General features: G+C 40.7%; 1 protein-coding gene across 1 annotated transcript; it reads left to right on the top strand.

Moving 5' to 3' along the window:
• The first annotated feature begins 4833 nt into the window (after nucleotides 1-4833).
• Nucleotides 4834-13576, top strand: slc20a1a (solute carrier family 20 member 1a). The gene is made up of 11 exons (XM_028578222.1): nucleotides 4834-4965; nucleotides 5876-6513; nucleotides 6686-6826; nucleotides 6945-7030; nucleotides 7301-7397; nucleotides 9006-9125; nucleotides 9735-9944; nucleotides 10555-11026; nucleotides 11971-12156; nucleotides 12776-12860; nucleotides 13003-13576. The coding sequence occupies exons 2-11, from the start codon at nucleotides 6165-6167 to the stop codon at nucleotides 13156-13158; spliced, it is 1902 nt and encodes a 633-aa protein (XP_028434023.1). The 5' UTR covers nucleotides 4834-4965; nucleotides 5876-6164; the 3' UTR covers nucleotides 13159-13576.
• Nucleotides 13577-13865: the final 289 nt, after the last annotated feature.

The following is a 13865-nucleotide window of genomic DNA, read 5'->3' on the forward strand; positions in this document are numbered from 1 at the left end:
GTGAGTCAGTGTGCGTCTATAACACGTCCGGTGCACACAAGTCATTTACTCTGAGAGCTGTTGCCACACACAGAGTGGGAATTAACTGGATGTGTGAGCAACACGTTTGGGACTTTTTCCTGTAAATTTGAGGGAATGTAGGGTGCATGTTCCAGCAGGCACCAGGCCTTGTGTTCTGACATTCCTGTCTCCTGAGAAAATTACTCTGTAAGAGCCTACAGATCCTGTTTGGCAAGGGTTAGGAGGGAGGGAAGAGGGGAAGGAAGGGTTGGGCTAATATAGGCCCGAGCATGAGAACCAGCCGAGCTCTTCGGTTACTTATTTACATGCCCTATCTTGTCTAACTTTGAATTAATAAGCCACAGAAAAAATAAAAAAAACTTCTGTCTTAGAAATTACAGAGTTGGTCAATTTTTAAAGAAGTGGGAAACAACCTACATGTTCTGACAAGTTCAACACTTTGGGAAGAAATATGTGAACCAGGAAGAATTGAATGTGTTTATTTTTTTAACTTTACAATAGTTAAGGTGAACCATTAAAAGTGTAAAGCTAATGTCATTGGGTGATTTGAGTCAAGCCATCTGCAGAAAACATCGTAAAATCCATCTTAAAGTAACACAAAGTGTACACCAAACAGATCTTGCAGCAAGTCTATTCAGATAGGCGCACTAACTGCTGGTTATTACTTTGGCTCATTAAGTGTTGAAACTGGTATTTCCACATGGAGTACATAGATTATCCAGCGTAACCTGAACAGGGGCATTGATGCCATCTAGAGGCACTTAGGTAAACCTTAAACAGCCCACACTGTCAATGAGAAATGGTCTCATGTTGCATGATGAACAGCACAGACGACTACACACACACCGCTCTGCAGCTCTTCCTGTTGCTGAGTGAGAGAGACCTTTAGAAACTAAGGAGAGAGAATACTTTGCCCATTGTGCCACTAGGAGGCGACTCCATAACAGGTTTTTACAACTGTCACTCTTTATTTAAACGCTCTTTGACAAAATGCCAAGTTTATGTGTCTGCTAAACAAAATAATCTTCGTTATAATATCAGTGAGGAGTGGGACTTTAATTTCAGGATATATTTTAAATACCTCTATCGTTTATAGGTGCACTGGTCTATATCCGTGACGTTCCACTTCTGTGATTGCTCTGTTGCCGCCGGAAAATCCGCCAGATTTCACTCATTTGGGCCGGATATCCGTTGCCTTGGGCTTCCTTAGTGTTGGCATTTTAAACTCTGGTCGATTTATGAGGACTATGGTTAACCTTTTTTTTCACATCTATGCAAGGTAAATCTAGACAGCTAGCTAGACCCATCAATCTGAGTTTTCTGTTGAATGACTAAAACAACTTTTAAACGTACACATGTTCCACCAAAACAAGTTTCTTCCCAAGGCTATTTTGCAGCGGCACCGCGGCTTTTCCCGGTGCTTAGCATGGCCCGAGACGATTGTGATTGGTTTAAAGAAATGCCAATAAACCAGACCACATTTTTCTCCCATCATCGAATGCTGCATGGACTAGCCAGACCCCTCCTCCACGGCGCCGCGGTGGAGGAAGGTCTGGCAAAGCGAGAATATCGTTGCGCTTAACCCAAGTTATATGCAAGTTTGCTGTATTAGATCAACGATATGTGTTCAACTTTTTGGCACTGTTGTTTTCGTACAACTTGAGTTAAAAGTGGGAGTTCAAAACAACTGGCCATGAGAATGTTAAGAGAAAAAAAATCTCAAGCTGCTGCAAAACAAATGCACGTTGTTGTTCGAGGCAACAATAAAAGATAATTACAATTGTGAATACCACACATGAGAGAAAACAACATTTAACTTCATTTTGACTGTGGCAGTAGTAATTAAGGATGCACAAAGATTGGCCAAGCCCTCTGGGAAAGTTCTTGTACTTTGTCTGTTCTGTCAAAAGTTAGATCACTGTCAACACAGCGTGAAGCATTTTGTACATAATAAAAAATTACAGCTCTAATCTCATGAGAACATGATTGCGTGGAATGACTGTGTTTCTGTTGTGGAAGAGTGTATGATTCATTTTCAAGGTCCTTGTTCAGCCTCTTCGTATTTAAACAATCAAAGAAGGCAATCAGGGATAATTGTTTAAATGATGATTGTGCAGTTTCAGACCACTGGGTGTTCACATTCCCAAGCTGGTAGCTTTATTCACCCAACAGTGGAACGGGAATATGACATGAAAGAAGAACTTTAAATCAGCGTTGTGCTTATTCCTATAGTGTGCGCGTGGAATTGCTGTTAATGCCGATTGCATGTAACCTCAACTAGAATATTTGAATAGGCCCTTACAAACGTTGATCATAAATATATCAACCTATTACTTAAGTGACATGACATCACACCAAATGGCTTCTTTCAGTATAAGGGTGCTCAGTGGGGGGAAAAAAAACGCCTAAGGGGCCATCCACACGGAAACGCTTTTTCGCGTAAACGCACATGTTTCGCATTGTTTTCGAAAATTTCGAAAACGCTGCCTTTGCGTCTTCGTTTGGACGGCGAAGCCGCGCACTTGCGTATCGATGATGTCATCGCCACACCCCTCGGCCTCTTGCCTTCGACCTCTTATCCCGCGACAACGTCTCATAACAACAACAATGGCGGACTACATGCTTGTGTTCGCTGCTGGAAAAGATGTTGAGCCTATTAGGGTTACTAGGGCTGTTTGGTTTCTTCTTCTACTGTTTTTTTGTATACAGCGCGCAAGCTTTATGCATGCTCTGCCTCTTCTTTTCCGTTTTTGGTGAATTTCTGTAGCAGAAACAGCGCCACCTATAGACAAATTAATTCTTGAAAAAGACGGGGAAAAAAAGATCGTTTTGGTACGTGTGGACGTGGCCTAAATGTAGAAATGAATTGGAAAAGTATAAAATATTTGCATTGCATTGCTAACAATAGCAACAGTAGGTACAGTATTAAAAATTTAAGCAGGAAAAAGTAGATAAAGTATAGTAGTATAAAAGTTTTATACTAATCCAATGTTGTATATGTGATACGTTAGAATCAAATATGGCCTTAAATAAAGATGTGTTTTTAATATCTGGCATCTGGCTTCATTTAAAGATCAAATGGAGTCCTCATGTATAATACATAGACATCATTATTGCTTAATAAAAGCAACCAAAGAAACAGCCAGATTGAAGCTATAGTTGTTTTTTTTCTGATTTATGTATGGATGTGTGCATATTTGTGAGTCAGTGCATTTAGCTATGCGCTTTAGACACACAATGTGAGTTGTGTTGTGTCATACGGTATGGTTATATGTACATGTGTATGCAAAAGTATGTATGCATGTTCCACACATACTGTACATAGTTTGCATGCACATGTACATTTCCATAAAGAGTACAATGCAAATATTTTTGAGTGTGTGTGTTTTGTTTGGTTATCTATTGTATTTGTGTATTATTGGTATCTCAGGCCTGGCAGGTGTGGGTTTGGGGTTATGATGTATAAATTGAAAAAATACAATAATATCTATTAATAATCCAAATGTCTGTAACACGATCTGCCGCTTGAAAAAAAGGCTACAATAATTTTTTTAACAGATTTTGCCAACATCAGTCTAACATGAACTGACCTGTTTACACAGGATGTGCCTTTTACATAATCTGAAGCACATATAAATAGCTGACATAATGGTGCAGGTTAAAAGTGCGCTGACTGCTTCCACCACCTTTACATTTCCTTTCAGCATGGGTTGTGACTCACTTCGATTTGCACTGGTCACATGCTCAGGAGAGGTCAAAATATTCCACGCCGGTAGCATTTGTGTGCATGGGCTGACTTGTCAGACGGCACAAAGCCGCAACTGCATCATCCAACAGGCACTAAATAAATAAGTAATAAAGAGGAACTCATCAGCAGATTTGGAGGCAGTGTAGCAGCTCAGAAAAAAGTCAATTATGCTGACGTTGAAGGGCGGCCATGCAGTCTTGTAGAGTGTCTCAGTAAAGTGGCTGGAGAAGGGTGACTAACAGGTTGATCAGTAACATAGTGTAGTTTGAGTGTGAAGTGTCCTTCACGTTCTGCTTAGACTTGCTTAATGAGCTCGACACACTACAGGTGATTCTCCATAGCCTGTACGTTACTTCAGTGTGAGCATATTGTAGGCCTATATTTTTCTGTGGTGGGAATTCTTTAACATCAGTGTCCTTCCATGCAGAAAGAGATAGACGAAGAAGGAAAAAAAGACCCTTACAGCAAGTCTATAGCACATCACACACAAAAATGAAGACTCCTATTTTTATAAGCTAATAATATTAGGTTTGGCCAGTAGGTGGCACCAGAGTGGAGGCCATGTTGTTATTTAAATAAAAAAAAAAGATAAAAAAAAAAGAAAAGATAATCACCTGTGGTCTCTTTAACACCTTAGCTCCTCATTGATAGATTTGGGTCATCAGTCTATATAAGCTGCACATGCACATTGTCTTTCTTATTTGTATTCACGCAAGTCAAACTTATACATAGTATCCAGGATTATTATGGGGAATATTACACATACTATTACAATAGTGAACCCTGATTACCATAAACACACTGTAGCCTGAAATATGTTTCTTCAGTAACAAGAAGATATATTTAGGCAAAACAATGTGTGTGTCTCTATGGTGTGGTGAGGGTAAACATAATTTGGGGGATTTCAGGTTCATATGCAGCAACTGTAATTACTCCTCCCTGCCAACAAACAAGCTAAACATTAGCTGTATGGTCTCATGACCGGACTGGAAGGCGTGCTCAACCAGCTCAATATATAAAGCAACCTCCAACAGGAGTCTGCAAAACGTTAGGAACCCCCTCCGCCCCCCCTCCACTAATAACATATTTTTCACCTCGCACAAGGCTTGGCAAGGCTGCGTCTCACCTGATAGCAGGACACACGGAGTGCGTTGGAGCCAAACACACGGCGGAAAACTTTCACTTCGCTCTCACATGTAAGTAGTAGGCCTATATGGCTCTCTCTCTCTCTCTCTCTCTCTCTCTCTCTCTCTCTCTCTCTCTCTCTCTCTCTTTCTCTTCTATTTTATTTTCTGCGTTGTCGCTCCATTTTAATTATGCAACAGCCGCAGCTAAGGAGATTAACATACCGTTATTCATGTTCAATACTAACGGGCGAGTTTAGTTTGTTTTCAAAATGACTCAACAGGCCAAATATTAGCAGCATTTTAAAGTTGTAAAGTGGATTTAGTTGGTGAGTGTACGCACCATAACATACCTTCATTTCATTAAACGTATGAGCGATAAGCGAATCCTATAAAACAGCAGGAGCTTGAACACAAAAGTGAAAAGTGCAGTGACTTGTTTGTGTAAAGTCACACTGCCTAACTGTCCCGCATGAGTCCCTGTGGAAATGATGACCATGCTAATAACAATGGATGGCACATTTACACAAACCATCCTTAAAATATGAGTATTCTTAAGTATCTGTGGGAACTTAATGCTTATAAACCTGTAGGCTACATTATACACTGTATGGAGGTATTCAGTTTTCTTCCTGTTTCTGTCATGTAAATAATTTCATTACGTAATTAATCTAATGTTATCATTGACTCAGATCTCCATAGCCTCTTGCTCAGACAGATAACAGTTATGTTGTACTCTAGCAATTTGATGCCAAACTGTAAATGTGTCTCACCCCAGTAATGACATAAAACACTTTATCATGACCACTTCCCTCTGCCACACTACAGTATATATATAAATCATGCCTGCGGAACAAAATGATGTACACTGTTTGGTCTCGTCATTGAGTTTGGGGCTTATTAATATGTAACTCAACTTTGTTTTTAAACCAGTAAGCAATGCGTATTAACCACTTACTTGTGTATTTGTGTGTCTTTGCAGTGTGTATCATCAGCGGCTCGCAGTCACAATGGATGTCTCCTCCGTCTCTTTACCCTGTCATGTTATGATGAAGCCTACAGACAAACCCTACATACCTAGCTAGCAATACCTTTTTACATTTCTTCCAATTAGCGTTTTATATAACTGAACTTCGAGGTTTCTTGAATCCATTTTGTGGTAGGAATTTATTTACTAAACACATATCACCACATAAGTCACCGTCAAACCGCAATAAATTGGCTTGGGTAAACAACTTAATTGTTTTGATTGAATTCATTTGCAAGTAGTGATGGATACAAGTACGCTAGCAACCCTGGCTGCTGCCACTACCGTGGCTCTGGTCTCCCAGTCCCCCATGTCAGGCTACTTGTGGCTGTTGGTGTTAGGCTTCGTCATTGCCTTCATCCTGGCTTTCTCTGTGGGGGCCAACGATGTGGCCAACTCCTTCGGTACGGCAGTGGGCTCTGGAGTGGTCACCTTGCGCCAGGCCTGCATCCTGGCCACTATCTTTGAGACGGTGGGCTCGGTGCTGCTCGGGGCCAAAGTCAGCGAGACCATCCGGAAGGGGATCATCGACGTCCAGATGTACAATGGCTCTGAACACGTCCTGATGGCAGGTTCCATAAGTGCGATGTGTGGTAAGTGCTTACTTACGTTTGTGACATAGAAATTCAAGATATATATATATATATATATATATATATATATATATATATATATATATATATATATATATATATGAGAGATATTTGACTTGGGAATTTTCAGATTGTGAGAACAAGCCTTGCTCGTTTGTTTTTGGTCCTACAGGCTCTGCCGTGTGGCAGCTGGTTGCATCATTTCTGAAGCTCCCCATTTCTGGAACCCACTGTATTGTTGGAGCCACAATTGGCTTCTCCATGGTAGCCCGGGGTCACCAAGGGGTCAAATGGATGGAGCTGCTGCGCATTGGTGAATATTTGTTGTTGTTTCCCACATTTTAGAACAACTATCTGTTAAATCTGTAATAACAGTGCAGCCTAAAAGCTCATTAATAAATGCTCTTTCACATGTCTTTTGCTATCCAAAGTGGCATCCTGGTTCCTGTCACCTGTGCTGTCCGGCGTCATGTCAGGAATTCTCTTCTATTTCGTTCGCAAATTCATTCTGAGCAAGGTAAGCCTAACACTAACCAGCGTACCAGATTGATTTGTGTAATTTTCAAGTCGTCAGTGGTGGAGGAAGTGTTAAGACCTCTCGCGTAAGTTAAGTTAAAGTACGGCATGACAAGCAAAAGTCCTGCACTCAAAATGGTTTTTGGATAACTTGACCTTTTTTGGGGTTTCGAACAGTTAATTAAAAGAAGCCATCTGAGAAGTTTAAAGGAAACGTGTCTTTGTCGGAACTGCTAACAAGCTGCTGCGCTCGCACACTGATTTTCCACAGGCTGACCCTGTGCCCAACGGCCTCAGAGCTCTTCCCATCTTCTACGCCATCACTATGGGCATCAACTTCTTCTCCATCATGTTTACAGGAGCACCATGTGAGTAGCGCGTCCAAACACTACACCCATCCTTCCTTGTTTTATTCACACGGCAGCTCCCTGGAGCAAGATGAGCTCTGAATAAATGTTAAAGGAGACACAGAGGAGAGTTGATGACAATCTTCTTAGGACAAAGAAGGTGACAAAAGAATAAGCAAACATAAAAATAAAAACCAGCTCGTTTTTGTTTTGGTCATTTTGGGCATTATTTCATCAACCAAAAACGTGTCTACCGTGGCGTTTCTGTCTGATGAACTGTTCCCTTAAAGATAACACCACTGATAAAAAAATAAACGGTCAGACGCTTAATTAGGACTTGACTTGAAGCAACCAAACACATCAAGAATAAAGTAAAACCAGTTGAATGGCCACTTGAGAAAGATACAACTATTAAATGGACGATTTCCACTCCTTTTTGTTTCACTTGCAGATTGAATTTATCAAGAAGTCAACTGGCCTGCATGGGCACTTCACTGAAGGCTGCAGGCCGGTGTGTGTGGGTCCAGAGATATGACGCACCATAACTCCTGCTATGCAAAATTACAGTGTAACACAGCAGAGTGCACATCTCACACAGTGATCCTGCACACATGGTCCAGCCAACTTTTAACTTTCTGACACAGAGATACAGAAAACCGTTATTTTGAAACCATTACTGTCAATCCACAGTGCCTGCGGCTACTATGGCGTCACATCCATGTTGATAGTGAAAGCCACTGCTTTTACAGAGTGGCTTTTAGTTGTTGTTAACCCGCTGTTGTCTACATGGGCAAACAGGTAAGTTGTGTCTGTGAGGGAAAATTTAATATTGTCATATTACTGTAACTTGCCTTAAAGGGGCTGTACTCAATATCCAGAACATTAATATAGCAGTAAACAAAAAGCTGCTATGCAAAGGTATGTTGGAATAATGGTGCCCTGAGCAGAGAATGACGTCACACTCAGTGTGTGTGTGTGTGTGTGTGTGTGTGTGTAGTAATCTGAGCTTCCCTGTTTCTGGTTTTAATGTTTATGTGAGTGCCTTGTGCGTCGGTATGAGACGCCAAGTGCCGTGACAAAGCGTCGGTACTTGACGAGTTGGGGAAGGGTCTGTGAGAGCCATGTGGAGGCCATCGCCGACCACTTATTTTTTCAGAATATCGAGTTTAGCCCTTTTAGGCCATCTTGTTCTAGCAGTTACGGCATTAAAGAACAAGTTAAATTAAAGTATATTATCAGTTGGCTGCAAGACTTTTCTTTTGGACCCTATCTGATTGGGGGAGTGTGTACTCGTGCTGATACCGTTGTCTGTGAGAGCATACTGACACTTTGGAGCAGGCCATTGAGACATTTTGACCACAACTCGTGAGACAGAAAGAGGCGTGGTTCCTTTGGAAAAATGATCCCTTTTTTCCCCAACAAGGGTCACTATGTCAGAGACCTACTTGATGTCTCAATGTCTCTAAAAGTAGGCTCTCAGTATAGGAATGTATAAGTACTAACAGTTTCTTTTCTCATTATTTTGAAAGGAGCATCATCTGTTGTGTATTAATGAAAGAAGCAGTTAAGTTTCTGTTTCTCCTTATCTGAGACAGAGTTCTCTCTCATGTCCCTGTCTCGTGTGCACAGTGTTGGGTTTTGACAGAGTGCCATGGTGGGGTACACTGTGCATTGCGCTGGGCTGTGCCTTCGTCACAGCTTTGGTCGTTTGGTTCGTTGTCTGTCCATACCTCAAGAAGAAAATCAAACGTGAGTGAATAACTTACACTTTCAGACCTCCACTCGCAAATGCATTCTGAAGGAAATTAGAGCTGCAAAGATTGATCAATGAATTGATTAGTTGTCAACTCGCCAACCATTTTGATTGATTTTTTGATTTTTTTTTTTCTTCTGATTCCAGCTTCTGGAAAGTGAATATTTTCTAGTTTCTTTGCTCCTCAGTGACAGTAAACGGAATATCTTTGAATTGTGGACAAAACAAGACATTTGAGGATGTCATTTTGGGCCTTTGGAAAACACTGATCAGTTTTTTTTTTACCATATCCTGTCATTTTACAGTACAAACAACTAATCGATTCATAGAGAAAATCATTGACAGATGAATCGATAATGAAAATAATCGTTAGTTGCAGCCCTAAATGAAAGCAAGTTTTATTCTTGTTGCATTGTACTGAAAAATATAGTTACTTTGGCTAAAATTGCATGCAAAGTTATTGAGTAGTGGAGGACAATGAAAAATGTAATGGTTTTTAAACGATTTGTATATGGTGGATACAACTTTTTGTCTTGCACAAACTAGCTTGTATAAGCCTTGCCTAAAATGGGACAAACTCAGTTGAACGCTGTTATGTACTTCAGGAGAAACAGCTGCTGCTCCCTGTGAAACTCCACTAATGGAGAAGATCTCCAGCAAACCGGCTCCAACAGAGCAGCCCTCCACCCCTCGTACCCCTCCACCCCAGAATCCTCCTGCAGACAGTCAGAGGGTGGCTTTCAAACTCGGAGGCTCAGACGAAGCTGATTTGGACAACAATTACATGGAAACCAAAGACTTGGATGTCAGCAATGGTGAGACATGAATGGCTTGAAACAAATGACTTAACCCTTGAGACGTCTTCCTGTCCATCATGAACTTGTTGTCCTTCCAGGTCAAAGTTGAAAATCAACTTTTTTTTTTTTTTGGGGGCGATTGCTGTTTTTGTCACTTTTTTCAACAATCTTTTTAATTCATGGTCAATAAACCTTTGTTATATGACATACTACCTAATTTCGAGTAGAACAAAGCAGAAATTATTAATTATTTTGACTAATAGTTCAGATCAGAGGATTTTTAGTGGATCACAGACAGGTATCTATAAAAATTTTAAATTTAAAAAGATCAAATGCTATAAAATTGAATAAAACACCCCAAATTCAATGAAAGTAATCATCAATTTTAACATTGCATGGGTTCCATACAACATACATCCATGCATCCATGTTATTATGGTTGAAAAGAAACTTAACATCATATTTCTGATATCGAAAAAAAATGAAAACGGGTCAAATTTGGACAACACAAGGGTTAATTCATGCTTTATCTGACTTTGTAAATCTTAAAATATTTGACCTCGGTGGTTATATAACCACATGAAACTCTGACTAAATTCACCAATTGAATCACAATTGAATTTCATAGGCCTGAATGGCACTGTTGGAGCCATGATGATCACCGATCCCCACAGTGGACGGTCCCACACCATCCACAAAGATTCTGGCCTTTACAAAGACCTGCTGCACAAGCTTCACAAGGCTAAGGTGGGCGACTGCATCGGGGACAGTGATACAGAGGAGCGGCCCATGAGGAGGAACAACAGCTACACCTCCTACACCATGGCTATTTATGGCATTCAAGGAGACCCAAAATACAAGGACCTGGATGGTGGGCTGCAGGGAAGGCCGAGGGTGGACAGTTACAGCAGCTACAGCTCCGCAGTGACCAACGGCAGCGCAGTCCAGGAAGAGAGCGTGATTCAGGAAGCTGGCAGGGACCCCGCTTTGGAAGAGGATGAGCTGGAGGTCGACCAACCAGCTGTCTCCTTGCTTTTCCAGTTCCTGCAGATACTCACAGCGTGCTTTGGCTCCTTTGCTCACGGAGGGAACGACGTCAGGTAGGCGAGGGTGGTTTTTCTCCTGAGGAATATTCTCTATGCGCTGTTTATTCAGAGTAGTAATCAAAAAAAGAAAGAAAGAAAAAGAACGAAGATGGCGGTGTGTCGTGCGGTAACATGTTGCAGCAGCTCCTGATGTGTATGTGTATTTTGTGTCTTTTTTAGTCACTCTCCTTAGCCTGACAAGCCAGACCTCACCATTGGCAGGGCTCAATCCGAGGGGCGGGATAAACGGTTGTCTTTCAAATTCCCTCTGCAACCAGAGCAACACTAGTTGATACATTAAACTTTTGCCGTATCCGGTCGGCAAAACTCCAAACACATCTTCCTTTTTTAAGAATGACTTCATTGCTTAACTCCAAGTCTTCCAGAGTCGCGGCCAAAGCCGATTCGAAAGACCGCTGTTCGCCAGCAGCAGCAGCCATCTTATTTGTTTTCAAATAGCAGGGAATTCACACAGAATCATCGCAACTCTGCTGTACTTATGCTAAGCCCGCCCACCGACTCTATACACGATGTGATTGGCCTGACCAGAGTTTGGTTTTTCCAGCAAGCCAACGGAGAGTTGCTAGACCCCCTGGCTGCAAATTACATTTGCTGCCTCAGGGTGCGTCTAGATTCCTACCACAGGCATTACAACTTTTTAACACTTTACTAAGTGTTAGATAAGACTCATATACATCACAATACTGCACTAAGTGCATCTTGCACAAAAATAGGTTTTACTTACAGCTTTATAAATACTATTGCTTGTACATTTTATTCCCAACTTGTATATACATTTGTACATTTTTTCCTTTGTATTTCTTATTCTTTTGAATATTTGTTCTTGCATTCTATCCTATTCATTATTTATTATATCTTGTATATTCTGTATCTGTGCTGTCTGTCTGATATTTTTCTGCTGTAGCACTGAAATTGACATTTTTGTTATTTATCACTAGCAATGCGATTGGTCCGCTGGTGGCTCTCTGGCTTCTGTACGAGAGCGGATCTGTGGCGTCCAACGCACCGACGCCCATTTGGTTGCTTCTTTACGGCGGAGTGGGAATCTGCGCTGGACTCTGGGTATGGGGACGAAGAGTGATGGAGACCATGGGCAAAGACCTTACACCCATTACACCCTCCAGGTATGCCTCACATTTACATCCTCCACCCTCCACTGGCTCCCAATCAGTTAGAATCGATTTTACGATTTTAATGTTTGTTTTCAAGGCCATAAATGGCCTGGCCACGATTATTTGTGAGATTTTAACCCGTCGCGAGCACAACACGCCATTGCGGTCACCAAATCAGCTGGCTTTAGAGGCCCCAAGGGCACAGTACAAACTGTTACCCCCTGACATTCACACTATTACAGATGTAGCTCTTTTTAGATCCAAACACAAAACCTATGTATTTAGAATGGCTTTTAGTACGTAGTAGCGGTGTGACTTTTCCCCTCTCCTCCTCCTGTCTTTATGTAACCGTTTCTGATTTTACTGTAATTTATGTTTATTCTTTTTATTGTATGTTATTTTGTTTTATTCTTGTCCTTGATTTAAAGCACTTTGGAAACCTGCTGGTTGCTGTAAAGCGCTATATAAATAAATGTTGATTGATTGATTGGTTGATTGACTGATTGATTGGTTGATTGAAATGATTGACTGACTGACTGACTGACTGACTGATTGGTTGGTTGATTGACTGATCCTATAACAACTCAAGTTCTGATGTCAAAGCGTACTAACGTGCTTTCTTGTATTTTAGTGGATTCAGCATTGAGCTGGCTTCAGCATTCACAGTTGTTGTGGCGTCTAATGTTGGGCTTCCTGTCAGCACAACCCACTGCAAGGTAATGGATCTCAAAACTCTGAAACTTAAATAACCTAGATGAACATGATAATACAAAAGAGATTCAGCTTTGAGCATGTGTTATCAAAGTATTGGATATTCATGAACACAATGGTCAGAACCTTTATATTATGCACATGCAGGTGGGATCTGTGGTGGCCGTGGGATGGCTGCGCTCCAAGAAATCAGTTGACTGGCGTCTGTTCAGGAACATCTTCATCGCGTGGTTTGTCACAGTTCCTATCTCTGGGTTGATCAGTGCCGCCATCATGGCTCTATTCATACATGTCATTCTGTGAGCCTCCCAGTGCACAGTCACGCTGTTACTTCAACTGACAGACTGTTTGGCTGTCTGTTAAAACTGTGCTAATAAACATGTTCCACTTGGTCTTTAAAAAAAAAAAAAATGATGTTTATAATACTATAATGTCATTTCAAGCCAATGATGTTATCTCAAAGGAATGTGTCCATGAATGATGTAGGATCTAATAACACTGTTCAGATATCCTGTGATCTTGTATATCCCTATATATATTTGTATAAAAGCAACATGTATTAAAAATCAAATAATTCCATTTTGTCTGAAGAAGACCAAATAACCGTTATATTCTATGTTTATGTCTGCATATTTGGATGTAATAAAACAATGTGTGGCTTGATTTGAATGGATTTCAATGTATTTTACTGACTATTAAAACATTTTTTCACTGAATCCTATGTAGTGTGTGTGCATGAGGTGGTTTTGTTTTAAAAAAAAACCCTGACAAAAATTAATCATTCTACAGTATAAATGAAACAACAAACACATAGGTTACACTTCATTTAAAGTATTTGGGGAAAATTAAGGTTTAATGTTTTCATTTTGTTTCATCCAGAGGCGGAAAAAGTACTGAAATATTGTACTCAAGTAAAAGTACCAATACTTTGATGAAATATTACTCACGAACAAGTGAAATTACCTATCTGAAAAAATACGCAAGTAAAAGTAATAAGTAGTTCATTTAAA

The sequence above is a fragment of the Perca flavescens genome, chromosome 5, assembly GCF_004354835.1.
Source record: "Perca flavescens isolate YP-PL-M2 chromosome 5, PFLA_1.0, whole genome shotgun sequence".
NCBI classification, from domain to species: Eukaryota; Metazoa; Chordata; class Actinopteri; order Perciformes; family Percidae; genus Perca; species Perca flavescens.

Coding starts and splice junctions, on each gene's coding strand:
- slc20a1a (XM_028578222.1), top strand. CDS start 6,165: ATGGATACAAGTACGCTAGCAACCCTGGCTGCTGCCACTACCGTGGCT. Junction 7,398..9,005: donor CATGTTTACAGGAGCACCAT/GTGAGTAGCGCG, acceptor TCGTGTGCACAG/TGTTGGGTTTTGACAGAGTG. Junction 9,945..10,554: donor AGACTTGGATGTCAGCAATG/GTGAGACATGAA, acceptor TGAATTTCATAG/GCCTGAATGGCACTGTTGGA.